This window comes from Diabrotica virgifera, chromosome 4, assembly GCF_917563875.1.
Source record: "Diabrotica virgifera virgifera chromosome 4, PGI_DIABVI_V3a".
NCBI classification, from domain to species: domain Eukaryota; kingdom Metazoa; phylum Arthropoda; class Insecta; order Coleoptera; family Chrysomelidae; genus Diabrotica; species Diabrotica virgifera.
The window spans coordinates 216,437,605-216,462,650 of record NC_065446.1 but is presented as its reverse complement, the minus strand read 5'-3'; the positions used below and the strand labels follow the sequence as shown (position 1 = coordinate 216,462,650).

General features: G+C 33.8%; 1 protein-coding gene across 2 annotated transcripts in view; it reads left to right on the top strand.

Annotated features, from left to right (window-relative positions):
- LOC126883291 (uncharacterized) overlaps positions 1 to 25,046 on the top strand; it is a 531,955-nt gene that overhangs the window by 321,435 nt on the left and 185,474 nt on the right. The window contains exon 1 of one of the 2 annotated variants that reach the window (XM_050648644.1): positions 12,041 to 12,204. The exons of the other annotated variant lie outside the window; for it this stretch is intronic. Within the exon in view, the coding sequence (XP_050504601.1) occupies positions 12,154 to 12,204 (51 nt within the window). The 5' untranslated portion in view covers positions 12,041 to 12,153. Of the gene's footprint in view, positions 1 to 12,040; positions 12,205 to 25,046 lie in introns of those variants that run through there. 2 annotated transcript variants of the gene reach the window in all.

Below are 25,046 nucleotides of genomic sequence, written 5' to 3'. Positions count from 1 at the left end.
TTAAACCACCTTTTTCAAATTGCGCAAGTTGTACTATTAATATTAATGTTAATATATTAAATATAAATATTTTGACGTTGCACAATTTGACCATTCACTTTTAACTGCAGTGCTTTAAAATTTTTAAAGCACTAGTGCTTTAAAGTAGCATTTTTAACGCTCACATGGAGTGCTAAAAATTGCATTTTTAACACGGTGGTAGAAAATAGTTATTTATGAAACAGTTCGTGAAGTATGCTTTTTGCGAACGCACGCGATTTTTAGAGCACGAGCGACAACGGAGCGAGTGCTATACATCGCGTAAGTTCGCAAAAAGTACTTCACGCAGTTTCATACAATATTTTATCTACGATAAACAAATAAAAAAACTGTAACTCTTCGTCACTGGAATTCATTTCTATTCTACAATTTTTAGAACTTTGACATTTAAAAATCCTAACTATTTTCAAACCACAAAACTGTCAAAATTTTGTTGTAAGTCATTGCTCATATTGTCATCACCATGACAACGCGAAAGTTAAGGATATTTGATTATATGAAAGTGTGCCAAAAAACCCATTGAAAGTGTACGAAAAAGTAAATCCCATTTAAAATACATTGTTACTTCACGCACACTTTAATCCCTTCACGCACTGCTATCTATAATGTCAGTTTTCACAAACTAAAAACTTATACATAATATGACATAGAGTAGATAAAATTATTTTGACATAATATTTAAAAGTCAGATCAGTAGACAATTGGTTTTGAATCGTCCTCATGGAAACCAATATCGTCGTCGTATTTTCACGCCTAAATAAAAATTGATATATTTCTATTTTTTGTGGCTTTTTTCCAAACGTACAGCCCTAGAAAAAATATTGTTCCTAACTCATGCGGAAAGTGTCTTCCCCGCACTCGACTGCTTGCCCGAACTCCGCTATCGCGTCGTTCGGGTCAACGGCAGTGTCGTGCGTGAAAGTATTACTTTCCGCACTAGTTAGGAAAATAACTATTACTGCTGTCAGAAAACAGAATATTTTGTCAGAAAACAGATATAAATATTAACATAATTATTTATATAAGGTGTCGAAAATTTTTTTTTGTATTAAATTATTTGACACAAAAAGAACAATACATACTTATGTAATTTATTTAATTCAAAATATATTTTATTGCTGTCAGAAAAAAAATGTTGATTTGATAAATAAACATACGTTTAGCTTAAATTACATGTTCAAACTGCCAAGAGGCAGGTGAGTGGCAGTTTGAACATTTAATTTAAGCAATGTTGATTTGTGAAATAAACATCTGTTTTCTGACAGCAGTAAAATGTATTTCAAATTAAATAAATTACACACATTCTTCTTTTTGTGTCAATTAAGTTAATTCAAAAAAAGTTTATATTACTGAATAGAGAATTGAATACCCTTTCAAATGAGCTAGCACACGACCCTTATTCTCATTTAAAAAATCATTGATTACGTCATAACGCCCATATGGATGACGTCACTAGTACGATATGCCTAAATATGATATAACTTTTATTTGAAACATTCTTTCAAATTATGAATAGATGTCGCTATAATCGTAAAAAACGATTGTTGGAAATGGAAAATTAAATTAAAAATGGAAAGTCCCCTAAAATGAAAAACTTTACTTAAACTTTTTTTGGTTTTAGAACCTACTCTTCACAACCCAATAGGTCCCCAAAGCGCTTGAGTGACTGCACATTTAGCATACTTTCCTCCCCTACTATAACTAGAAGAAAAAATCAATTCAAACCGAAGCAGAAGCTGAATAAAATGTATATAAAAAACTCTTTTTCTTAAAGGCCAACCTAAGAATTTATACAAGGCCTGCTAAACATATTTACTAACTTTACTTTGATATAATTCCTATTTAGAAATCATGGTACAAACGGCACCAAGAACATGGCGCGTCTACAGACCCTCGAATCTACCAAGTCTCCAAGAATATAACCACTCACCATGGCTGCCATGGCATAATGTAAAAGCGAAACAGCTACAAGATCAAAGAAAGAGATAGAGACAAAATGTTCACGTCCATCTTACTATCAAACAAAAGAAAGTTGATTATTACATAGCTAAACAATAGTAATATCCGACGATCATAACGCTATTTGAGAATTTTTGCTTGGTATTGTTAAAGGGCATAGTAATTAAGTCAGATGGTACGTTTTGTTGTTTGTCGCATCCTGAACGCTGAGGAAGTTGAATCTGCATTTCCTAATCTTGTTTTCTAGGAATTTTGCTGAGTAGCACAATTATTAAAACGATATTAGCAGATTTTATTATGCACTTTGTACGGATGTCGGTGATCTTCTTTGAAAGCAGTGTTTAAGAAAACAGAAGATTGGTCGTTTGCAAACAAAACAGCTGCATTGAAGTTTGTGTTAGAAGAACTTCCTTTTATTTATTTCCGTTTTCTACAGAGAACCGTAATAAAATCACAGACCTAAAAACTTTAAAATTAACACCTGGTATATTTTAATATTTTAGAATATTAGGTAACTGATGGTCAGAAGAATTATTAAACAAAAAAACTTGAATATCTAGGCCACACAGTGGCGTAACAAACTCCGTCGGGGCCCCAGCGCAGGATTGGAAATGGGGCCCCCATTAAAAAGTTACTAAATACGACTTGTGTACAAACCGGTCAAACTTACAGATCATAAAAACAATACATATACAAAGTAAATGGTAAAGCGCTAACGATAAATTTTATTTGAGGTGCTAAACAGGGGGAGATTTTCACGATTTTTTTTACCAAAAAACGGGCCATCTTTATTTTGAGCGTAACTCGCTTAGTTTTGATCCTAGAAACGTTTATAAAAAAATAAAAATAAAGCTTTTTTTAAAAATTTAAAAAAATTTTAATGAGTTTTCCCCGAAAAGTCTTAATTTTTTGGTTATTTTGACGAATAAGAACAATTTTTATGAGCTTTAACTTCGCTTTTACTGTATCGATTGACTTCATGAATAGACCATTTTTTTATAAACTACATTTTTACTAAAAATATTTTTTGATAATATTTAATTCGAGAAAAATTTTGTTTTTTTTTTTTGTTGAAAAGTAAACAATTTCACTCGCACTAACTCGAAAAATATTGAACAAAAGTTGCAGTCCACAGTACATACATCGGTTTTTTTTTTGGAAGATGATTAGAAAAGTCTTAAAAATGTTCTTAACTGCTTCGTTTAAGCGAGTCTACCACTTTCTGAAAAATTTTAGAGTGCAAGTTGGGCGCGTTTCCGCGTCCCGCGTCATTAACATAATATTTACGTTGTCGGACTAACGAAACTCGGCTGTAAATTTGTCGAACAAGAGATCGACAATCTTTATTAATTTAATATATTATTTTAAATTGAAAATTAAGAGTTTTCTACAGCGCTAAACGATATTTAGTTAGTCAGTTAAGATAATTAAGACTTTTGTAGTCATTTTCCAACAACGACGATGTACTGTGGACTATTGATTATAATTAGTCAATTTAACAATTTCCGGACTTATTTTAAAATTATGTTTTTACCTCCCAAGTGGAGGGTAAGTAGAATCAAAATCCAAATTTTCAAGCAAATCTGTCGTGACGCTGATAAAATTACACTCCAAATCGGTCATTTACTGGGCTATCGGTGTATACTGTACTGTTTATGACCACTTACATTTTTCATCTTTATTGGTATAGTTGATATTGATAAAAGGAACAACTTTCGTCGTGCACTACTATCAGCGAATATATCTACAATTTTATTAATACATATCTATCTGATGGACAACTTTATTTTCAATACTACACTGCTTAAAAAAATGTTGCGTATGTATGCGTAAAATAATATAAAAATGACAAATTTTTACATATCTTAGACGACAAGATGGGGCCCCCCGCAAGCTTCAAGACTTAAACATGTAATCCATCTCCTGTATAATAGATTAATAGAGAAGTTCCTGTAGAATAGATGGACAACTTACAGAACCTATAGACATGCGTTATGGAATAAGGCAGGGGACTCATTGAGCCCAAGTCTTTTCAATGTAATCATGAATTAAATCGCCAACAGCATCAACAACGGAAGAGGATACAGAGTGGGAAACAAAGAAGTAAAAATACTCTGTTATGCAGCCGACGCAATATTGATAGACCTTGCTGCGGGGGCCTCTGTTACGCCTCTGGAAACTACTACCGATAATAATTGTATCGAAATACTAAAATTTAGCATTTAATGTAAAGAGAAAGCTCATTTCTAGATTTAGAAATATTGTTCTAAAAATTGGCAAATTGCAATTCTCAAATCTTTCAATGGTCACGTACAAAGCAATATAGTTTATTGTCGTCACCATAAAAGTTTCGTAAGACCGGAAAGCAATATAGGTCTGGATCCCGCGTATGAAAAAAAAGTTGATGAATAGCAAGCTGAAAATTTGTTAATAGCTTAAGGGTGTCTAGTCGAATAAACTTTGATATATGGGAACACTGGAACAGGGGCAGTTTTAATTGTGGAACAGGTTAAAAATTTGGAACGGTCAGACCACGAAAACGGCACATTTATTTTGTCCGACAGAATAGACTTAAACTCTCCGAATAGAAATTAAACTCTCATGCAAAAATCAGACTGCTATTTATCACCTGTCATAATTGCTGTCATTTGACATATTCTACATGTTCCACTCATTAAAACGCCCATTTAGTGATAAATAGCAGTCTGATTTTTGCAACAGAGTTTAATCTCTGTTCGGAGACTTTAAGTCTGTTCTGTCGGACAAAATACATGTGCCGTTTTCGTGGTCTGACCGTTCCAAATTTTTAACCTGTTCCACAATTAAAACTTCCCCTGTTCCAGTGTTCCCATATATCAAAGTTTGTCCGACTAGACACCCTTAAGCTATTAACAAATTTTCAGCTTGCTATTAATCAACTTTTTTTCATACGCGGGATCCAGACCTATTAAATTTATAGATTTAAGGTGATTCACTTGCCGAACAAGCCTATTGAGAAATTTACGTTCTTAAATTTAAACACACAACGTAAAATAATATAACAATAACAGATGTTTACCTAATATCAGACGACAAGATGGGGCCCATGACCGATTGGGGCCCCTGACCGATTGGGCCCCCCCCGCAAGCTTCATGCTGCGGAGGCCTCTGTTACGCCACTGAGGCCACATATTGAGACACGATACTTGATTGAGACTTCTCCTGAAAAGCCACAACTCAAAAGCTTCTAGCTTTCTCATTAAGTCAACATTAACAGTCCAAGCTTCGACACCATAAAAAGAAGAAATATGACTATACTAGAGATATGACTATACTAGATTCAAAAAATTTTAATATGCATAAAACTGTACATCTTCTTCTTCTTCTTCTTCTTCTTTTTTTATAGACAAGACTCTGTTATTCTAGTAAGTTGTCGTTCCATCGTTTTCGTGGTCTTCCCACTGATCGACTTCCTATTGGGGAACCGTCTCTCGCTCTCCTTACTACTTTATTTGAGGAGGTTTAAAACAAAACCGAATAAATCCACTAACAACGATTTTTGGAAGAATAGGATTTTTCTGGGACGCAAAAAGTAATTATGTTTTTGTTTACCTTGTTCGCAAATACTATTAGAGAAGTCATAATAAAACTTTTCCTACAATATAAATTTAAAAAAGTGATATTTAGTACGAAAGAAAATTTAAACAAAAGTGGATTTACTTGGTTTTGCTTCAAATTACTGGATTTATTTCATTTTGCTTACAACTTTATCAGCAAGAATTAACAAAAGTACTATTTTTATTACTAATACATAAATCAAAAGCATATGGCGTTTAGTAGACTAACAGCACATCCAATAGTGCATTTAAAAGTGAAGTACAAACTCTTCTTCTAGACAGTTACTCATTTCTTAGCCCTTCTTCTTCCCGAGGTACTTCCTTAGTATGTTCAACTTTATTATTTTCACATAAAAGTGAAAGTAAAGTTTCGTCACTTTTCCACTCCTGTCCAAATTGTTTTTCCATAAGTTGTTGAACCCTGGTGGAATGGCAATTCGCAAGTTGACTTCGGATAGCAAAAATTTGTTTAAAGACTTTTCCTTTTTGTAAATTGCGCGCGTAAGTTCAGATTGGGCTTCAAATCGATAATGCTGAAAGCATGAAATTAAAATTTTAATTTATTTAGTTTTTTTAATTTGTTTCTTTTCCAAACAGATTCTTGTTAAGTCTCATATTCCAACAATCTTGTTAAGGTAATTTTGCAGAGGCGAATCAATCAACGACAAAATATCTGACCACCCATATTACATCGTCGCATCTCTAATAACTCCCTAGTAACATCTATTGGTCGAATGAAATATTTGCATAAGAAGATAAAGTAAAAAATGCGTATTTTTGGATTTATTTGGTTTTGAAGAAAAAGTGGATTTATTCGGTTTTGCATGAAAACATTAATATCACCACTAAAATTCAGTAGGATTTATTCGTTTTTGCACATACATATATATTTTTATATATGGTGTAATTTAACAAAATGAACCGGTATTGGCCACTAACGAAATTTTCGTAAAAAGTGGATTTATTCGGTTTTGCTTGAAACCTCCTCATTTGTTGTAATTCGGCTTATATGGTCATTCCATTCTATTCTTCTGTTTCTTACTCAGTTATTAATGTTGTCCACCTTGCATCTCCGTCGTATATCTGTACTTCTAGCTCTGTCCCATATCGAGTCTTACCATCGATTTTTCCAAGGGTTTTCATCTCCGCTGTTTCGAGCAATCTTTTTGTCCTTTCTGTGTCGGGTCGTGTTTCTGCCGCGTATGTCATTATTGGTCTGATGACTGTTTTGTAAATTCTGCCTTTCATTTCTTTTCCGATATTTTTATTTCTTCATTTTGTGTCATTCAGGCAACCTGCGGCTCTGTTTGCTCTATTCACTTGATTTTTCACTTATGTTTCGAGCCGTCCGTAGCCAGATAGTGTGATGCCTAGATATTTAAACTCCATCACTTGTTCTATTATCTGACTCTCCAGCTCCAATTTACATCTTATTGAATTTGCTGTTATAACCATGCATTTTGTCTTCTTTAACGACTGTATATCATAAAGTACTTTAAACAATGGAGACTTAATCCTAATCCTAATAAGAGTAACATTTACTGTTTTCTAGTGATTTTGATTATAGTTACTTTCGAGTATTCGTTACAAATCGTTACTTTTGTATAAAGTAATCATTTATAGTATTCGTTACTTTGATTACTATGATTACTTTTGTATTTGAGTACCGGTAATCATATAGAGAATCGTATTTCTCAGTAGGTAGGTATTTTGTATAGGTATTCCGATATAACAACGACCTTCGCCGATCTGTTTAAGGGATAAAAATGATTTGATTACTATGATTACTTTTGCTACTTTTTTATTTGAGTACCGGTAATCATATCGAGAACCGTATTACTCAGTAGGTAGGTATTTTATATAGGTACAGTAAAACTTTCGTTAACCGAAACCTTTTAACCGAAACATCGTTTAACCGAAACGTCTATATAAGTAATAAACATAGCTGCAATACATCATTGTCAAAGGAAAACACAAAGGAAAAGAAAAAATTTTTTTTAAAAACATTTCAAACGTGTTAATTTTCCTTAATTTTATTGCTTTGTTCTATTTTACAATAAAGAAAACATTACGAAATCACCTCATAGTATGTTTAAATACCAACTTTGACCAAGAACTATGTATGTAATTTGATATAAGAAGAATACAAAATGCAATGTTATTTTTAACCGAAATCCTTGTTATCCGAAACGCCCTTCCCCCCAATTATTTCGGTTAACGGAGGTTTTACTGTATTCCGATACAACAACGACCTTCGCCGATCTGTTTAAGGCTTAAGGGATAAAAATGATTTGATTACTATGATTACTTTTGTATTTGAGTACCGGTAATCATATCGAGAATCGCATTTCTCAGTAGATAGGTATTTTGTATAGGGATTCCGATATAATAGCGACCTTCACGAATTACGAAGTAATCAGAGTAATCAAAGTAGATACAATAGTCGTTACTCATTCTGATACAATTGGTACGAAGTAATCAGAGTAATCAAAGTAATCAAAGTAGATACAATAGTCACTACTCGCTCTGATACGATTGGTACGAAGTAACGAAGTAATCAGAGTAATCAAAGTAGATACAATAGTCGTTACTCGCTCTAATACGATTGGTATGAAGTAACGAAGTAATCAGAGCAATCAAAGTAATCGAAGTAGATACAATAGTCGTTACTCGCTCTGATACGATTGGTACGAAGTAACCAAGTAATTAGAGGAATCAAAGTAACGATTTGCCTCTCTGTATAGTAATAGTTACTTTCGGTATTCGTAAGCAATGAGTACTTTGTAACGAATAGTTACTTTTTCAACATCACTACTGTTTTAACTTAAACAACAAATTGGTCCATAAACACCTTAAGGTGTACCTTTAGAAACAATTGCTCAACCTCAAGATAATACCAAAGCGAAACTATTGTTAAACATAATATACACATACTGATACAACTTCAATAGATGCTAAAAAATATCGGCTTTATAGCTCAGTAGGCTAGAATACACACTCTGCAGTTTGGTGTGCAGTTTGGTTATAGCTATGGTAGATCGGCATGGGGTCCATTTGTAAGCCCTTCAGACATATTGACTTCATAAGGTGGGTCCAATGTATCACTCCTATCATACCAACTAGACCCATAAGGACCTGGTCTTCGGAATTTCTGGGGCCCAGGCTATTCCGGGCTCCCATCTGCTATCTGCTAGAATCGAAATCAACAAGGGCTTCAAATCTGATCAATCTCTTCCTGTCGTTCCGGATATTTACTCATAATCCTTTAGTAACCTTGTGGCCTCAAGTTAGAAAGACAGAATGCCACAAGTCTCTTTAGGAATAACTCCTTCATTTGGCTCGGTTGCATAACGGCCGAACCCAGGTTTTCTTCCTCTGGCCAGCGCCGGGCGCTTCCAGAGGAAAACTGGGGAAACTACCTCCTCCTCATCACATAGACGGCATCGTGAGCCATCCGCCAATCCAAACAGATGCAGATGATGCCTGAATATACAGTGGGCGGTAAGCAAACTAACCACCAGAGAGCATGTTCTACGGTCTAGAACGAGAAGTTGGGCTGTAACACAAGTGGAGCCTAGAATTCTCATACCTCAACAACTGGCCCAGGAGTCCTGGAACCTCCGTAAAGGAAGATCATTGAGACTACCACGACCAGTACTGAAGGGCACTCCCACCTCAGGTTCGCGGCTCAAAAGCAGAATTAATGAGCCCAGTCTTGTCAGGGCGTCAGCCCCTTCCGCACCTGTGTGTCCCGGTACCTATATCAAGTTGAATGGTCGGCTTAATATCAGCCAGTGCTAGTATGCAGTTTACTGGATTGATTAGTTCGAATCAGATGCTAGCCAGAAAAATATCTCAACATGGTTTGTTGTTAATCTACTGTTCTAATTACACTCTGACGTGGATTTCCATCACATGTTACCTTATAGTGCTGATCCCTTTTGGCATTTTATGTTCTGTTTTTAAATATTTTTTATTTTCTAAGAGATGAATGGTCAATATGAACAATAACATCGATAAAATCCATCACTATTGTAATACGAAATGAAAATATACTGTGAATGGTATTTTAATAATACCTCTGGGCTGGTGTTCTAATAACAAGTAATTCCAGAATGTGCCAGGATGTCAAAAGATTCATATTTTATCTTAAAACTTTCTTCTTTAATATGTGCTTACTCGGCTTACTGCAATACCATGTTGCATATTATATTACAATTGATGTGACTCATAAATATTCAGTAATATACCGGGAGACATATATTGCTGCTTAATGTATTAGATGTGCCATAAATCAGTCAAATTCAATCGAAAACCAAACGGCACTTTCTTGGTCACGAATCCTGTCCTCTTCTCCCCACGCGTTCCCCTTCAGCGGTCCGCTACACCTGTGTGCACCGCGCCAGGTAAGACCAACAACCAACGAAACTGACTCAACCAACTTTAACAGCTCGCAGGTATGTTGATTGGTTTCTAGAATCTGTTGTTAGGCTCTGGAGAGGTGCAATGGAAGAAAATTTTATTTTAATGCATGATAATGCAAATCCTCATACCAGCAGAATGATTACATACTTCCTTGAAGTAGAAGATATCACTGTTCTGGAGTGGCCTGCTTACTTACCCGACCTGAACCCTATAGAATATTTGTGAGATATACTTAACAGAAAAATTAGAGCTCGCCGAGATAATCCACAAAACAATACACGGTCAGTACAAGCTGCTCTTGAAGAATGGAACAACTTAGTTGACAATTTGATTAGGAGCGTGCCCGTGCAAATTTAAGCTTGCATAAGGGCTAGGGGTGGTAAGAGTGACTACTAAAAAATATAAATAAATAAAAATAATTAAAACATTATACGTGTTACATTGAAATTTTTTATGCTATTGAGTTTAAAACAAATAGTTGCAATTTGAAATTTTAAAACTTTATTAGTTTCTTTTGATTATTATGTATGGGTGATTAAATTATTTTTTCTACAACCGTGTTAAAAATGCAATTTTTAGCACTCCATAGGAGCGTTAAAAATGCTACTTTAAAGCACTAGTGCTTTAAAAATTTTAAGGCACTGCAGTTAAAAGTGAATTGTCAAATTGTGAAACGTCAAAATATTTATATTTCATTTATTAACATTAATATTAATAGTACAACTTGCGCAATTTGAAAATTTAAAATTTAATTTAAACTGTATTATTGCATTTTTAACACGTTTGTAAAAAAAACAAGTTTATGTAACGATATAATATTTTCGCTAAGAATTTTTAGACATTCCCCTCGAGTGTAGACAACCAGTTCTAACTTTTACGGGTCATAGGTTTCATGGTTTCAGCAATTAACCAAAATATTGTATTTTATAAATTTATAACGTTTGTAGAAAAAATATTGTACGATATACGTGTTAAAAAGTACATTTTTAAGGCATTCATGTGAATTGCAGAATTCGCTTCTAGGTCTGGATCCCGCGTATGAAAAAAAAGTTGATTAATAGCAAGCTCAAAATTTGTTAATAGCTTAAGGGTGTCTAGTCGGATAAACTTTGATAAATGGGAACACTGGAACAGGGGCAGTTTTAATTGTGGAACAGGTTAAAAATTTGCTACGGTCGGACCACGAAAACGGCACATTTATTTTGTCCGACAGAATAGACTTAAACTCTCCGAACAGAGATTAAACTCTCATGCAAAAATCAGACTGTTATTTATCACCAAATGGGCGTTTTAATGAGTGGAACATGTAGAATATGTCAAATGACAGGAATTATGACAGGTGATAAATAGCAGTCTGATTTTTGCATGAGAGTTTAATCTCTGTTCGGAGAGTTTAAGTCTATTCTGTCGGACAAAATAAATGTGCCGTTTTCGTGGTCTGACCGTTCCAAATTTTTAACCTGTTCCACAATTAAAACTGCCCCTGTTCCAGTGTTCCCATATATCAAAGTTTATCAGACTAGAGACCCTTAAGCTATTAACACATTTTCAGCTTGCTATTAATCAACTTTTTTTCATACGCGGGATCCAGACCTATTCGCTCATTCTGCAAACTTTCACATGCGTGCCTTAAAATTGTAACACTTATATCATAAATAACTATTAAAATAAATATTTTTTGACTCCGAATGTTGATTTTTTAAAATTCACTCGAAATAATAAGAAACCTCAGATGATTCCTTAGAAGTTTGATTGTATGGACCATGTTGCATATTATATTACAATTGATGTGACTCATAAATATTCAATAGTATACCGGGAGACATAATATATTGCTGCTTAATGTAATATTAGATGAGCTATAAATCAGTCAAATCCAATAGAAAACCAAACGGCACTTTCTTGGTCACGAATCCTGTCCCCTTCTCCCCACGCGTTCCCCTTCAGCGGTCCGCTACACCTGTGTGCACCGCACCAGGTAAGACCAACAACCAACGAAACTGACTCAACCAACTTTTCGAATCGAACATACACATATTGCGCGCGCTGCTTGATTTTGACGATTTTCCGCCAAAAAGTGCAGTTAAACTTTGTGTTTTTGGATTATTTCTTGAGAAAATGTGCCAGTGAAAAGATGACCAAGGGGAAAACTCATCGGCCCAAGGCGCTGTACCAGGTTTCTAAGGTAACTGTGATTTGTTTGTTTACTGTTGTCAGGTGGCCGGCCATCTTGACTTAAGATACGGGGTTTTAAATGGTGAAAGTAGCCGGGAGTTGGTTGTAATGGAAATACTATATTTACACGTTATGTAAATTTCATTAGCAAGTTTATTTTATGATTTTGTACGTAAACAACTTGTCATACTTAACACTAATCTTGTAAACATTGTAAACATTTTATTAATGACAGTTGCAGTCGTGCATAAAACACTTTGTTTTAAACTCGTAAAAACATAATTTGTTGCTTGATAAATTAATCTGGATTTGCATCTGGTCCAATGTATTAACCTAACCATATTGTCCAGTTCTACGCTCAACGGCAATATCAATTTGTAGCATCTCAATAAATAATATCAAAGAAAGCGTGAATATTTTTATCAATTGGGCCTGTAATATAAAAAAAAATTGACTGTAAAGCATATTATGTTGAAAAAAAAAATGTGAGTACAACACTTAAAATGATACATCACAAATACCATCATGAACTAAACATTACTTGTGACTTCCATCAGTGAAAAGAAAGCATTAGCCACCCGAAGAAAGAACTCTAAATTATTAAAATGGTACAACGAGGGTACAACAGTTTTCAATAGGTTATGTGCCTTTCAAAATTGCATTTTTTGGTAATAATGAGACTTACCTATACATTTATAATAACTACAGTTATTAGTTTCTCATTGTTTGTATTCTCCTATAGTGCATCTAAACCAGCCCAATCAAATCAACCAAAAGAGTTTAGTCTTTTGGTTTCAGATAATTTCATTGGTCATGTTTCATGTTCCATGTTATGCAGCAGTATGGAAGAACATAGACTTCTTGTACAAATCCATATGTAAAGATTACGGTTGCAAAGTAAGTTCTTCACCATTATGAACTTGATTCTTGCAGTTTCTATTGTAACGTCAATTGTGTTACCTCCATTTTCAGTTAACCACGTAACTAATAATGTATGTGTTGTTACTATTTTTTCATAGCTATGGTTGTTTATGACCAGGTTATCTACATTTATTGGTTGTTTTAAGAATCATCTGTTTTTTTTTACTCGTAAGTATCACAGGTGTGGTACATAATATGTTGTAGTTAATGTTGTAACCCTTCCATGTTGTTTATAAAGATCCATCGATCCTTTGGCTCTACAGCTCAATTCGAGCCATCGCGATTGCCACCTTCAGGAAACCTTTCCATTTGCTACAGTTTGTAGCCATTATGCTCCAAGATCGACTCAGGAGATTTCCTGCGGCCAAAGATGGTCATTCCAGATGTACAACTGGGCAGTTGCACACAAAGTATATTCAGTTTTCACCCTGACAAAATGTCCACACTTTCTGTCAGTCCTATTTTATTCATGCGCCCCTTACGGCGACGGTGTTCTGTTAGGAGACCTAAGATAATTCGCAGATCATAGCTATTTTCAAGTCTAGTGGTTTTTTGATCTCTTCTTCGAAGATTCATGTATAAAAGAGCCTTCAAATATTTAAGATCCACTTGTTCGTACCAGTGGTTTACGTTTAATCCGTTCCACCCAGTCCGATATTGTTCTTTTGGCTGTTCTTCTTGCTATCACAACGAAAGTTTCTGGGCTATGAATGTTTTCTTTTGCTCCTTCCCTGGCAAGTAGGTCCGCTTTTTCGTTCACTTCAATATTTACCAGTATGTCTACCTATTCAGAGAGTTAACGCTCTTCGTTGTACCACCAAAGTGGTTCCCTGTTATATCTCTTAAAGAATACTATTAGTTTTTCATTCATCATACTTTGGACCTTTCCGAATTGCAAGGAAAGAAATGTCACGGATGCACTGGAGCCATCTGCCGATTATTTACATCTTTGAATCTTTTGTGTCTTCGTTCAATTTTCTGTGTATTTTTTTGCAAAATTTTATGAAAAGTTTTCAGTGGCACATATAGTTCTTCCATTATATCTTTGCAAATGCATGAAATTATTCAGGAATTACTTTTTATACTAGGTATGTTTAGAGACCTAGTATATAACAGAAACCACAATATTATGTTAAACAAGGATAAACAATACGGCATGTCTTTGATACCTTGTTTACTATGAATTTTGACGTTTATCATTGTCAGTGACAGTGACATTGGCGCATTTGTTGTGTTTATTTTAATTTATAACTTATAGTGTGTTTATTTTATAAAATTATATTGTGTTAAAAATATTATAATAACAATAATATCGTATGGCATTTTTGCCGGGGAGATCCTTTCGGACAGTTCCGGCGCCATTTACATCTTTAACCCTGTTTTAAGTAATTAGTGCGGGTGTACACTAGCCCAGGGGGACCGACGGCTTAACGTGCTCTCCGAGGCACGGTGAGACGGCTCGTGTCATTATTGGAAATGAAAATGGTTTGTCTTTGGCAGGGATCGTAAATATATTATAACATAGTTACATAAATATAAAAATGTACAATATAACTTTATAAAATACGTCCAACGATAATAGCTATTTTCTCATTGTTATATTGACAGTATAATTTATATCAATGATAATTACATATCGACGTACGTCTCACTTAATGTTTTGATTTAATTTGTTTACAAATAAATCATGACGTTTGTGCAAAGATATAATGGAACAACTATGTGCAATGGACCAAATATCGAACCACGTAAACAACTCATATTGTATTTGACATTTAACTCTCCTGGTAAATATAGTTCAAAATAATAATACAAATAATGTGTTTACCATTTTAATGTTTAGAAATAAAACACGTGCAGTGTTACAGCGTTAATGTAATAAAATGATTTATTACACATATTCTGAACTGCATTGTATAAAACCTGTACTTATTTATATCAGAGACTACTAAAAATAAACTATATATAAATGATTATTGATCCACTTTCTTAATTTAAAAATATAGGTTTAGAAGTTAATTTTAAACTGTTATTTCTGGTTTTCGATCTAGATCCATAATTTGTTCATATCATTCTTATAATACGTTTAATTTGATAGTTTTAAGTATTTTATATAAACAATGTTAACTGTGAAAATCACCGTGAGATTCTACCTGAAAGTCACACAATAAGCTTTGACGTCAATAAAAATTAATATCTTAAGTTATTTGCAATTGAGACACTAGAAGAATGCTATGGAGGTTGGAGGTATGAAATTTTTCTTATTTTAGTAGTGTTCAGATAGAATTCAGTAGTAGTCAGATACTTGCTAGTTAGTCAAATATACGGTGACACTTGGCCGTACTGATATTAGGCCCCAACTATAGACGAAGAGGCAGCGCTGAAAAATCTCTTTGAATTTACTAAAGCTAGATTTTTCACAGTTGATTACTGTGAGTGTGCAGAGAAACATACTGCGGTCGGTCAAGCGAAACGTAGAGCAGGGGTTACTGAGAGGGTATCGAAAGTTGCTTTCCTACGAAGGTAATTATTTCCATTTACTAAGGCTGAAAATCAGTACACACATTCTAAATTAAATATAAATAAGTTATTATAGTCGGTCAGCTGTATGACGGGACAGAGCCGGTCGGTCGGCCCCAATAGTCGATTGAGGAAATGAAGCATTTTGGCTCGCAATTTTTTCTTCCAGCATGGATTTACTTGAAATTTTCACAGAAGGTAGGGAATAGTCCAAGGATCATTTTATATATCATGCCGCTATCATATGTTAAAACCTTGGGGCAGGTTGCCACCCTATCTCGGGGGGTGGGAATTTTTTATTACATATTAACCATGTAATTCGATGAAAAAAGTGATTCTAAGAAAAAAATGTGTTTTACATTTTCTTCGTAAAACTAATATTTTTCAAGTTATTCGCGCTCGAAAATAACAGTTTTTCGACGAAAAAATCGACTATTTTAGAGGGTTTTTTGAGAATACCTCGAAAAATATGCATTTAATCAAAAAAATTTTAGTAATCGAAATTGTATCTTTTAGTAACACAAACCAAATTCTTTTTCTATAATATCTTTAAGACCGATACAAACCGAGATACGGCATGTTAAAGGTTAGCTTTTTTCGTCAAATGCATAATTTGAAATATTCAAAGCCAAATAATGGGAAAAATTGCATTTTTCGAGGAAAACTTAAATAACATTTTTTCAAGTATACAATAAGACCTTTCATAAAACAATAATAAAAAGTTTCTAACATGAAAATTAAGCTACTTATAATAAAAAAAATGTCGGTACCTGCTTTTCTCTACGAAAAAATCAGTGAAAACAACCCCCTAACTACCTTCCTAATTCAAAATTGGTCTTCACCTTTCTGTAGTTCCTTTTATATTTATATTATCAATACACTCAAGGAGTTTGACCTATTTAAAATGCCTAAAGAAAAAATTGATTTTTTGCAATTTGGTATTTTTTTACCTTTTACTTCAAAATATCTCCGAAAATAATGAAGATACGAAAAAAATTATAAACTACTAAATTGTAGCTTTTTTAATGACTAAAATTACCCTGTGCAGAGGTTTTCATTACAGTGAATAGTTAGCCAGATATAGCTGTTTAAAACCTCTATTTACCAGCAAACACCCCCTTATTCGAGCCCTTTAAACCCGCCCCAATTAAAAACTAAGGGATCTTACGGAATTTAATTTACACAGTCTTATAGCTCTTTAAAAATCCTACAAAATCATTTTTGAAGAAACTTTTTATCGCCAAAAATATATAGAATATTTTTAGAGTTATTCCCACCCCCGAGATGGGGTGGCAACCACCCCCAAGGTTTTAGCGTATGATAGCGGTTTTTCAATTCTCTAGTTGTTTTTATGTCAACGTCAACTTTTTTCACCAAAAGATACGAGGGAGTGGGAGGGGACTTTTGGCTAACACTGTAGATATAAATTTATATAAATGCAGCAACCCATCATTTTTAAGACGAAAAAAAAGGTTATAATTAATTGCAATTAATAGGTACCCTAACACTACAATAATTGCTAGTTTGATGTAGTATGGTTGTATTTTATGTATTGAAATAAAAAAACCAAAGAGGAACAACTTCATTTTCAGGATAAGGCGGCAAAAACATCATACACTTAAGCAGTGGCGGCTTGTGATGTTTACAATAGGGGAGGCTATACGCTATACCTAACTCTAAAATATCTAGACAAATTTGCACTAGCAAAAAAATGCGCCAAAAAATGTAATGTAAGGCCCCATTTTTTGACCATTTTTTATTTACATTTCATAATATCATCATAATTCATAATTTCAAATATCATATCATTTTAAAAATAACACTAGTTTACAACCAATTTGCGACTGGAATGCAAAATGCTGTTTTTTGTTAATTTTTGCTCTCTGAATATGAATATGATAATAAAAAGACCCGTGTTGAGCTGGCCCCCCCCCACTTGCAAAAATTAAAAAACAAATAGCCCTGATTTATGAGATATTTATGAGCTCTCATATTCCGCAAACTAAAAATTTTGAGCTCGTTCCACTGAGCAGGAATTTAATACCCTAGTGGGGGGGGGCTGAGTCAGCCCCCCCCCCCACTACTTAAAAATAGGAATATTGAATCGGTTTTTGCGGCAGAATTACGAGCTATTTATGAGCTCTTGAAATTATATAGTTTCGATTTTTGAGCTCATCCCCTTCACCCCCAAACAACCCTTGAATTGATTTAACTTAAGAGAAAGATGCTGAGAAAACTTAAAATATATCGTATTGCGGATATAATTCCTATAGCTTATATACTCTAAGAATAAACTATTAAATCAAGGGCATTTCGATTATTGAGCTACAACCCCTTCGCAAGAAAACCACCCTATCTTCCCGGCTTAAGAGAAAGTTGTACTTAAAATGCGTTAAACTAATTATTTGGCGACTACATATCATTTAATAATTTATAAGCTTCCAAATTACGCGCATTTAGATCAGTAAATTGCAATTTATTTTGTATAGTGCAGTCACTGAAGGTAAAAATCAACGATTACCTTCAATTTCGGTGAACCTTCATCGATTTTCACGAAAATTGGTCAGTGGTTAGAGGATACGTCAAGAAACAAAGGTGACATGGTACCACCTTGCGCCTTTACCCTGAGGGTGGATACCGCCCCTTCTCGGGGGTGAAAATTATTTTATAAAAAATAACTGCACAAATCAATAAAAGAACAAATTAAAAGCAAAATTTATTATATAAAGTTAATAAAATAAGTCAATACTTTTTAAGTTATTAAAGATCAAAGATTTTAATTATTTGTGAAAAAAATGCATGGTTTGAAGAGGTTTTTTGTAAATCACTGAAAAACTGTAAGTTTTTACAAAAAAGTTAATAGTAGTTTAATTCGTATAGCTTATATTCTAAGAATAAACTCTAAAATCACGCGCCTTTCGATTATTGAGCTACAACCCCTTCGAAAGAAAACCATCCCATATTCCCGGCTTAAGAGAGGGTTGTACTTAAAATAATTTAAATTAATTATTTGTCGACTATATCGCACCCTCAGTAATATAGAGGCACAATTCAAAAAAGCAGATTTTTGGGAAATCGCGTTTAAAGATTCTGGTTTCAAAAATTACAGCTATTTTTTCAAATAACATGTTTATTATTTAAGTTATAAATGTGAAATTTAGCAGATGTGTTGTTTGATACTTGCACTATAAATAACAATGAGAAAAAAAAAATAATATAAATAAATTCCATTAATTACATGTATTTGAAAAAAAAAATACTTTCAAGTTAGTCCCATATAGTACAAAAAAACATAACAGAAATAAGGAACTGTTTAAGTTTGATCCCTTATATTATTAATGCCCTGTCACTGTGTATGTAAAATAGCGATCTATTATGAATTAGACCCATTTATTTATTATATTTTGCATAATATAACTGCTCAACTAAAAACTATTCTATATAATACGAAATGTTAAAACACAAACTAACCAGGATTTTCGTCATAGAAAGACATGTTACTGATTGCTCCCTTGTAGCAATAAAAACCAGAGGTGGCCATGGAGAGTGAGAGAGAGGCACAAATATATTTACCGATTCATTCATGTACTTCTTCTCCCTCTGTCAACGCTAACCGGTAGAGAATTTCATTTTGTGCCCTTATCATTTAAAATCACAGGTAACACAAATTTTGAGTTAAGTCCTTATATTACTGAGGGTGCGATATATTGTTTAATAATTTATGAGCTCGCAAAATATACGCATCTCAATTATTGAATTGCCATTTTCTTTCTATAGTGCAGTCACTGAAGGTAAAAATCAACTATGACCTTCGATTTCGGTAAATCTCCATTCATTTTCACGAAAATTGGTGAGCGGATTTTGATACTATCAACTTTTTCTGGATCTTATTTTTGATGGGTATTTCTAAGTACTTTGACAAGTATTTAGTACCTAAGTGTTATAAAATGCATCTTTTTCCCGTCATTTAAGCTTGAACCCTTAGATTTGAACAGTCGCGGAAAAAAATATACATTTAATTACCAATAACTTACTTTAAATTAACATTAAAGGTTTTTCAAGTAAGCAATTTATTATATTTTTTATTAGCTTCAATTTTAGTGATGAAAACTTTTTTGTAAAAACTTACAGTTTTTGAGTCATTTATGAAAAATCGCTCTAAAGCATGCATTTTTTTTCCAAAAATTAAAATATTTGATCTTTAATAACTCAAAAAGTATTGATTTATTTTAATCACATTATATAACAAATTTTGCTAACAATTTGTCCCTCTCTCGATTTGTGGGGTTATTTTTAATAAAGTAATTTTCACTCCCGAGAAGGGGTGACATATACCCCATGCTAAAACCCAAAGTTGTTATTGTCAATTCGTGAAAATAAATGGAGATTTACCGAAATCGTAGGTAATAGTTGATTTTTACCTTCAGTGACTGCACTATAGAAAGAAAATGGCAATTCAATAATTAAGATGCGTATATTTTGCAAGCTAATAAATTATTAAACGATATGTAGTCGCCAAATAATCAATTTAAATTATTTTAAGAACAACTCTCTCTTAAGCCGGGAAAATGGGGTCGTTTTCTTGCGAAGGGGTTGTAGCTACATAATCGAAAGGTGCGTGATTTAAGAGTTTATTCTTAGAATATAAGCTATACGAATTAAACTACTATTAACTTTTTTGTAAAAACTTACAGTTTTTCAGTGATTTACAAAAAACCTCTTCAAAACATGCATTTTTTTCACAAATAATTAAAATCTTTGATCTTTAATAACTTAAAAAGTATTGACTTATTTTATTAACTTTATATAATAAATTTTGCTTTTAATTTGTTCTTTTATTGATTTGTGCAGTTATTTTTTATAAAATAATTTTCACCCCCGAGAAGGGGCGGTATCCACCCTCAGGGTAAAGGCGCAAGGTGGCACCATGTCACCTTTGTTTCTTGACGTATCCTCTAACCACTGACCAATTTTCGTGAAAATCGATGAAGGTTCACCGAAATTGAAGGTAATCGTTGATTTTTACCTTCAGTGACTGCACTATACAAAATAAATTGCAATTTACTGATCTAAATGCGCGTAATTTGGAAGCCTATAAATTATTAAATGATATGTAGTCGCCAAATAATTAGTTTGACGCATTTTAAGTACAACTTTCTCTTAAGCCGGGAAGATAGGGTGGTTTTCTTGCGAAGGGGTTGTAGCTCAATAATCGAAATGCCCTTGATTTAATAGTTTATTCTTAGAGTATATAAGCTATAGGAATTATATCCGCAATACGATATATTTTAAGTTTTCTCAGCATCTTTCTCTTAAGTTAAATCAATTCAAGGGTTGTTTGGGGGTGAAGGGGGTGAGCTCAAAAATCGAAACTATATAATTTCAAGAGCTCATAAATAGCTCGTAATTCTGCCGCAAAAACCGATTCAATATTCCTATTTTTAAGTAGTGGGGGGGCTGACTCAGCCCCCCCCCCCACTAGGGTATTAAATTCCTGCTCAGTGGAACGAGCTCAAAATTTTTAGTTTGCGGAATATGAGAGCTCATAAATAGCTCATAAATCAGGGCTATTTGTTTTTTAATTTTTGCAAGTGGGGGGGGGGGCAGCTCAACACGGCTAATAAAAAGTTTCTAACACGTAAGATTTTTGAGTTATGATTTTAAAAAACAAATGAGTTACGATTTTTGAATTATGAGTATTTTACTAAAATTTTTTTCATTTGTAATATATCGGTGAGTGATGTTATCAAAATAACGTTTTTCCTAAAAATTGTGCATAATTTGACAACACTGGGATATCTAATGTCTACGAATAACACATTAACATTTAAATAAAGAATAAACCAAAGGTAATCCTTAATCAGTAAACCTACTCATTTAAACTTATTAGTTCAAAACCGTTTTAACGACTGTTGTTACTTCTGCATGACAAAAGTGTCTGGGTTTCCAAGGAAAGGCAACCATAAAATTGAATATCCAGATATTATCTCAGCAATAAAACCGGTTTTCCATGGAGAAGATTTACCAGTTCCAGGACCCCCGGCAAATTGGGAAGAAGATTTGGAAATGTATGGCGATAAAAGTAAACCCGATGATGTATCAGAAAAGACTTGTTCTTATTTTCCCGAAACCGAAGAAAAGGCACCGTTTTGCAGTCAACAAGCCGAATTACATGATTTAGTTCGAGACCTTCACTTGCCCAAAGGACATGCTTAACAAACTCTAGGTTCTACATTACAATAATGGATTTTTTTAATGGAATTTACTAGCCAGTAAAACTTACAATATTTAGGAACCGTAACCAGGAGCTATCCTAGTTTTTTACTATGCACGATAAAATGTGTGTTTGTATTAATCCACATAGTGTTATGAGAAAATTGGGATAGGCAGAAAATTGTGTACAAAAGACTTACTATGGTTTTTGTTTCTAGTTCTGAACTTATGTGTATATAGTATAAAACAATTTTTATAATAAACAGCAATATTTAATGCATTCTATAACTCAACATCTAACATTTCACCGGACAAGACAGTGTATGCGTGGACCCCTACGCAGAAATGCACGGCACCTTAAGAAGAAGATAATTCAAAATCTATACGTGGTGGAAAATTTTAATGTTTGAATTCGCATTCAGGACGCTTTAAACTCCCCGGTACAGCCATTTTAACATCAGTCGCAATTTTTTTTGTTTTTTTGTTGACTAGTGTAATTAGTCTAATTGTAAAAGTTTAATACCAAAGTTTGTGTCGTTTATTTGTTAACAATTCCATCTTTGTAAGTAGATATGCATATCAAAATAAATACAGATTTGAAGTTTTGCAGTCCATACAGGTTGAAGGTTTACATTTTTTAAGATACTCAACTGAATTTTTTTAATTCTAAACGCGGCCTGCTGCGAATCCAAAAACATGATAAATTACCGATATTTTGCTTTGCGTTACAAATATGGGAAAAAGTTATTTTAACAAGTTGTTCCAAATGTTATTCTAACACCAAATACCAAATTTCATAACAAAATTCGCACTTTTAGTTTTTTCATTATTTTTAGTCAGGACCCTAAAATTCGTTGTCCCGAGATGCACGCAACGGCAACGGAGCCTAGAAGCTAGTTAGCCTCTGTTGGTAAACCGTAGATGCCACTGTTAGGAGACCGGGTCTCCTTAAACGCCTGCTGCGCTGCGCGGAGCATTAGCAACGGAGGCTGGCCGGCTTCTTGGCTCCGTTCATGCATCTCGGGATAACCCAGGGTCCTGCTTACAATAATAATTAAAAAAACTGAGAAGTAATCAGCGTTCTAATGCTAATGCTCCGTGCGTATGGATATTTGGTGATAATGGAATTTACACGTTGTATAATAGTGAGGGTGCTTGTTGTTTTTCGCGATTCAAGATAAACAAAACAGTGTAGCGTGTGTAAAAAATTTATGGGGAGGCTAAGCCTCCTCTGACGAGCCGCCACTGCACTTAAGTTTACCTTTCACATATACATGACTTGTTTCACTACTTTTGCCTCTTCATAGATACGTTCCAACTAGTTGCTATCAATATATTAAGTATGTTCATGTTCAAGTGCAAACTTTGCAGGCGTATTAAAAATCGGTGTAAAAGATCAATAATTAAGATGATTGTTAACTTAATAACCGTATATTACCTACAGGAAAATATCTAACATTCTAACAATAAATTACTCTGCTTTAACAGAAACATAAAAACAGTAACATCCCGGAACTTTAATATTAAATAATCTTTTTGTATGTAAAACACCTAACAATTCCCAAACCACAGTTTTAATCTTTATTTTATCCAAATTCAAAAGTCTAATTCAAATTTCGTGTCAGAAGGTTCTTGACCCAATCACCAGTCCACTACTTAAATAAATAAATGCTTTACAAACATGTGTAACTAATGCAAAATCTCCATTGTTAATTTTGCTTTATTTTTGACAAGTTAGACTCCCCGATGAACTTCTCACGGATGGATACCAACAAAAAAGTTCAACATACCTTAATACAAATTACAAGAAAGTAGGACCGGCTTTAAACATCTGCGTACTTACTAAAAGTTTATGTATTCAATCAGCTGATTTCTCACAATTACATACATTTGACATGCAACTATGAAATCAATTAGTGTAAGAGATTAAAAAAGCGAATCAATCTGAACATAATTAAGATAATAATATAAAATATATGACTAAATAATTAATTTAGTTATGGATATTGTTTTTGATTACCATGTCTCTATGAATAATTGTGATAGATTTTTGTATTCAAGAGTGCCTGAAAAAACACCTTAATTCGAAACTCATTGACTAACAATGACTGATGGTGAAATCTACAACTTGTGAGTTCCTAACAGCTTGGATATTCAAATAGTTCCTTAAGCAACTTGTGTAGTACAGCAATGTAATGCATAAAATTTGTAATAGTCCTGCTACACGTGGTGCCAGAACTCCTTTTGTCGGCAAAACCATTCTAAGGTAAACCAAAGAGCCTTCTTCTGTATTTGAGGCAGAGATTTTTGCAATATTGCAGTGTGCAAGAGAAATTAACATAAGGGTCTTCGAACTAAAGCGGACCACTATATGCCCAGATAACCAAGCAGTCATAAGGGCATTCATAAGCCCTAAGGCGGAGTTTAGGCTAGTATGCGAATGCGGAAACCAACCCTACAGACAGGTATGGAGTCTAAGTCACCGTGGAATAAACAGCAACGAAAGAGCTAATAACTCGCTAGAAGATCGATAAAACCCTAAATCCGAAGGCAACATAACTCATACTGGGAAAATATACAAGGTCAAATAGCTAATAGGCTGAAGTACTACGGAAAACAAGTAGAAATCAGCTCCAGAGTCATAACAGGTTTCCTTACTTGTCATTCACCAATCAAGGGACACCTTCATACAATAGGATTGTTTCATGAAGACTTCAGTATATTGACTCTACTATAATAAATAGTTAAATATTCAACCATATCTTGCATGATTGTGAGGTATTAGATAGCAGGTGACAAAAACTTTTTGTAGATAACCATGTGACTCCAAAAATGTATGGTACTCATCCACTAGACCTGTGTAAACTGGTACAGGGTTCCAGGATCCTAGAATAGATTCATGATGGAATGGAAGATGTAGAATATGCCGATTGGCTGGAGTACGATAGGTTTATAACAGACAACATCTAGAAAGAAAAACCAAAGAGCCGCATAGTGAAGATGTCCGAAAATGGGAAAACCATTTGTAGGACTTTCTATGACTAGAGAGCCAGGAAATTCTTTCCTGCCTTGTACTTATCCTTCTTCTACTTTTCCTTTTTTCCTCATAACTTGACAGGCAGACAAAAAGGTTGCAAAAGGACCTCCCGTGTGATACCTAAAATACACTAAAAGCTTCAGAAAACTGAACTCAGCGTA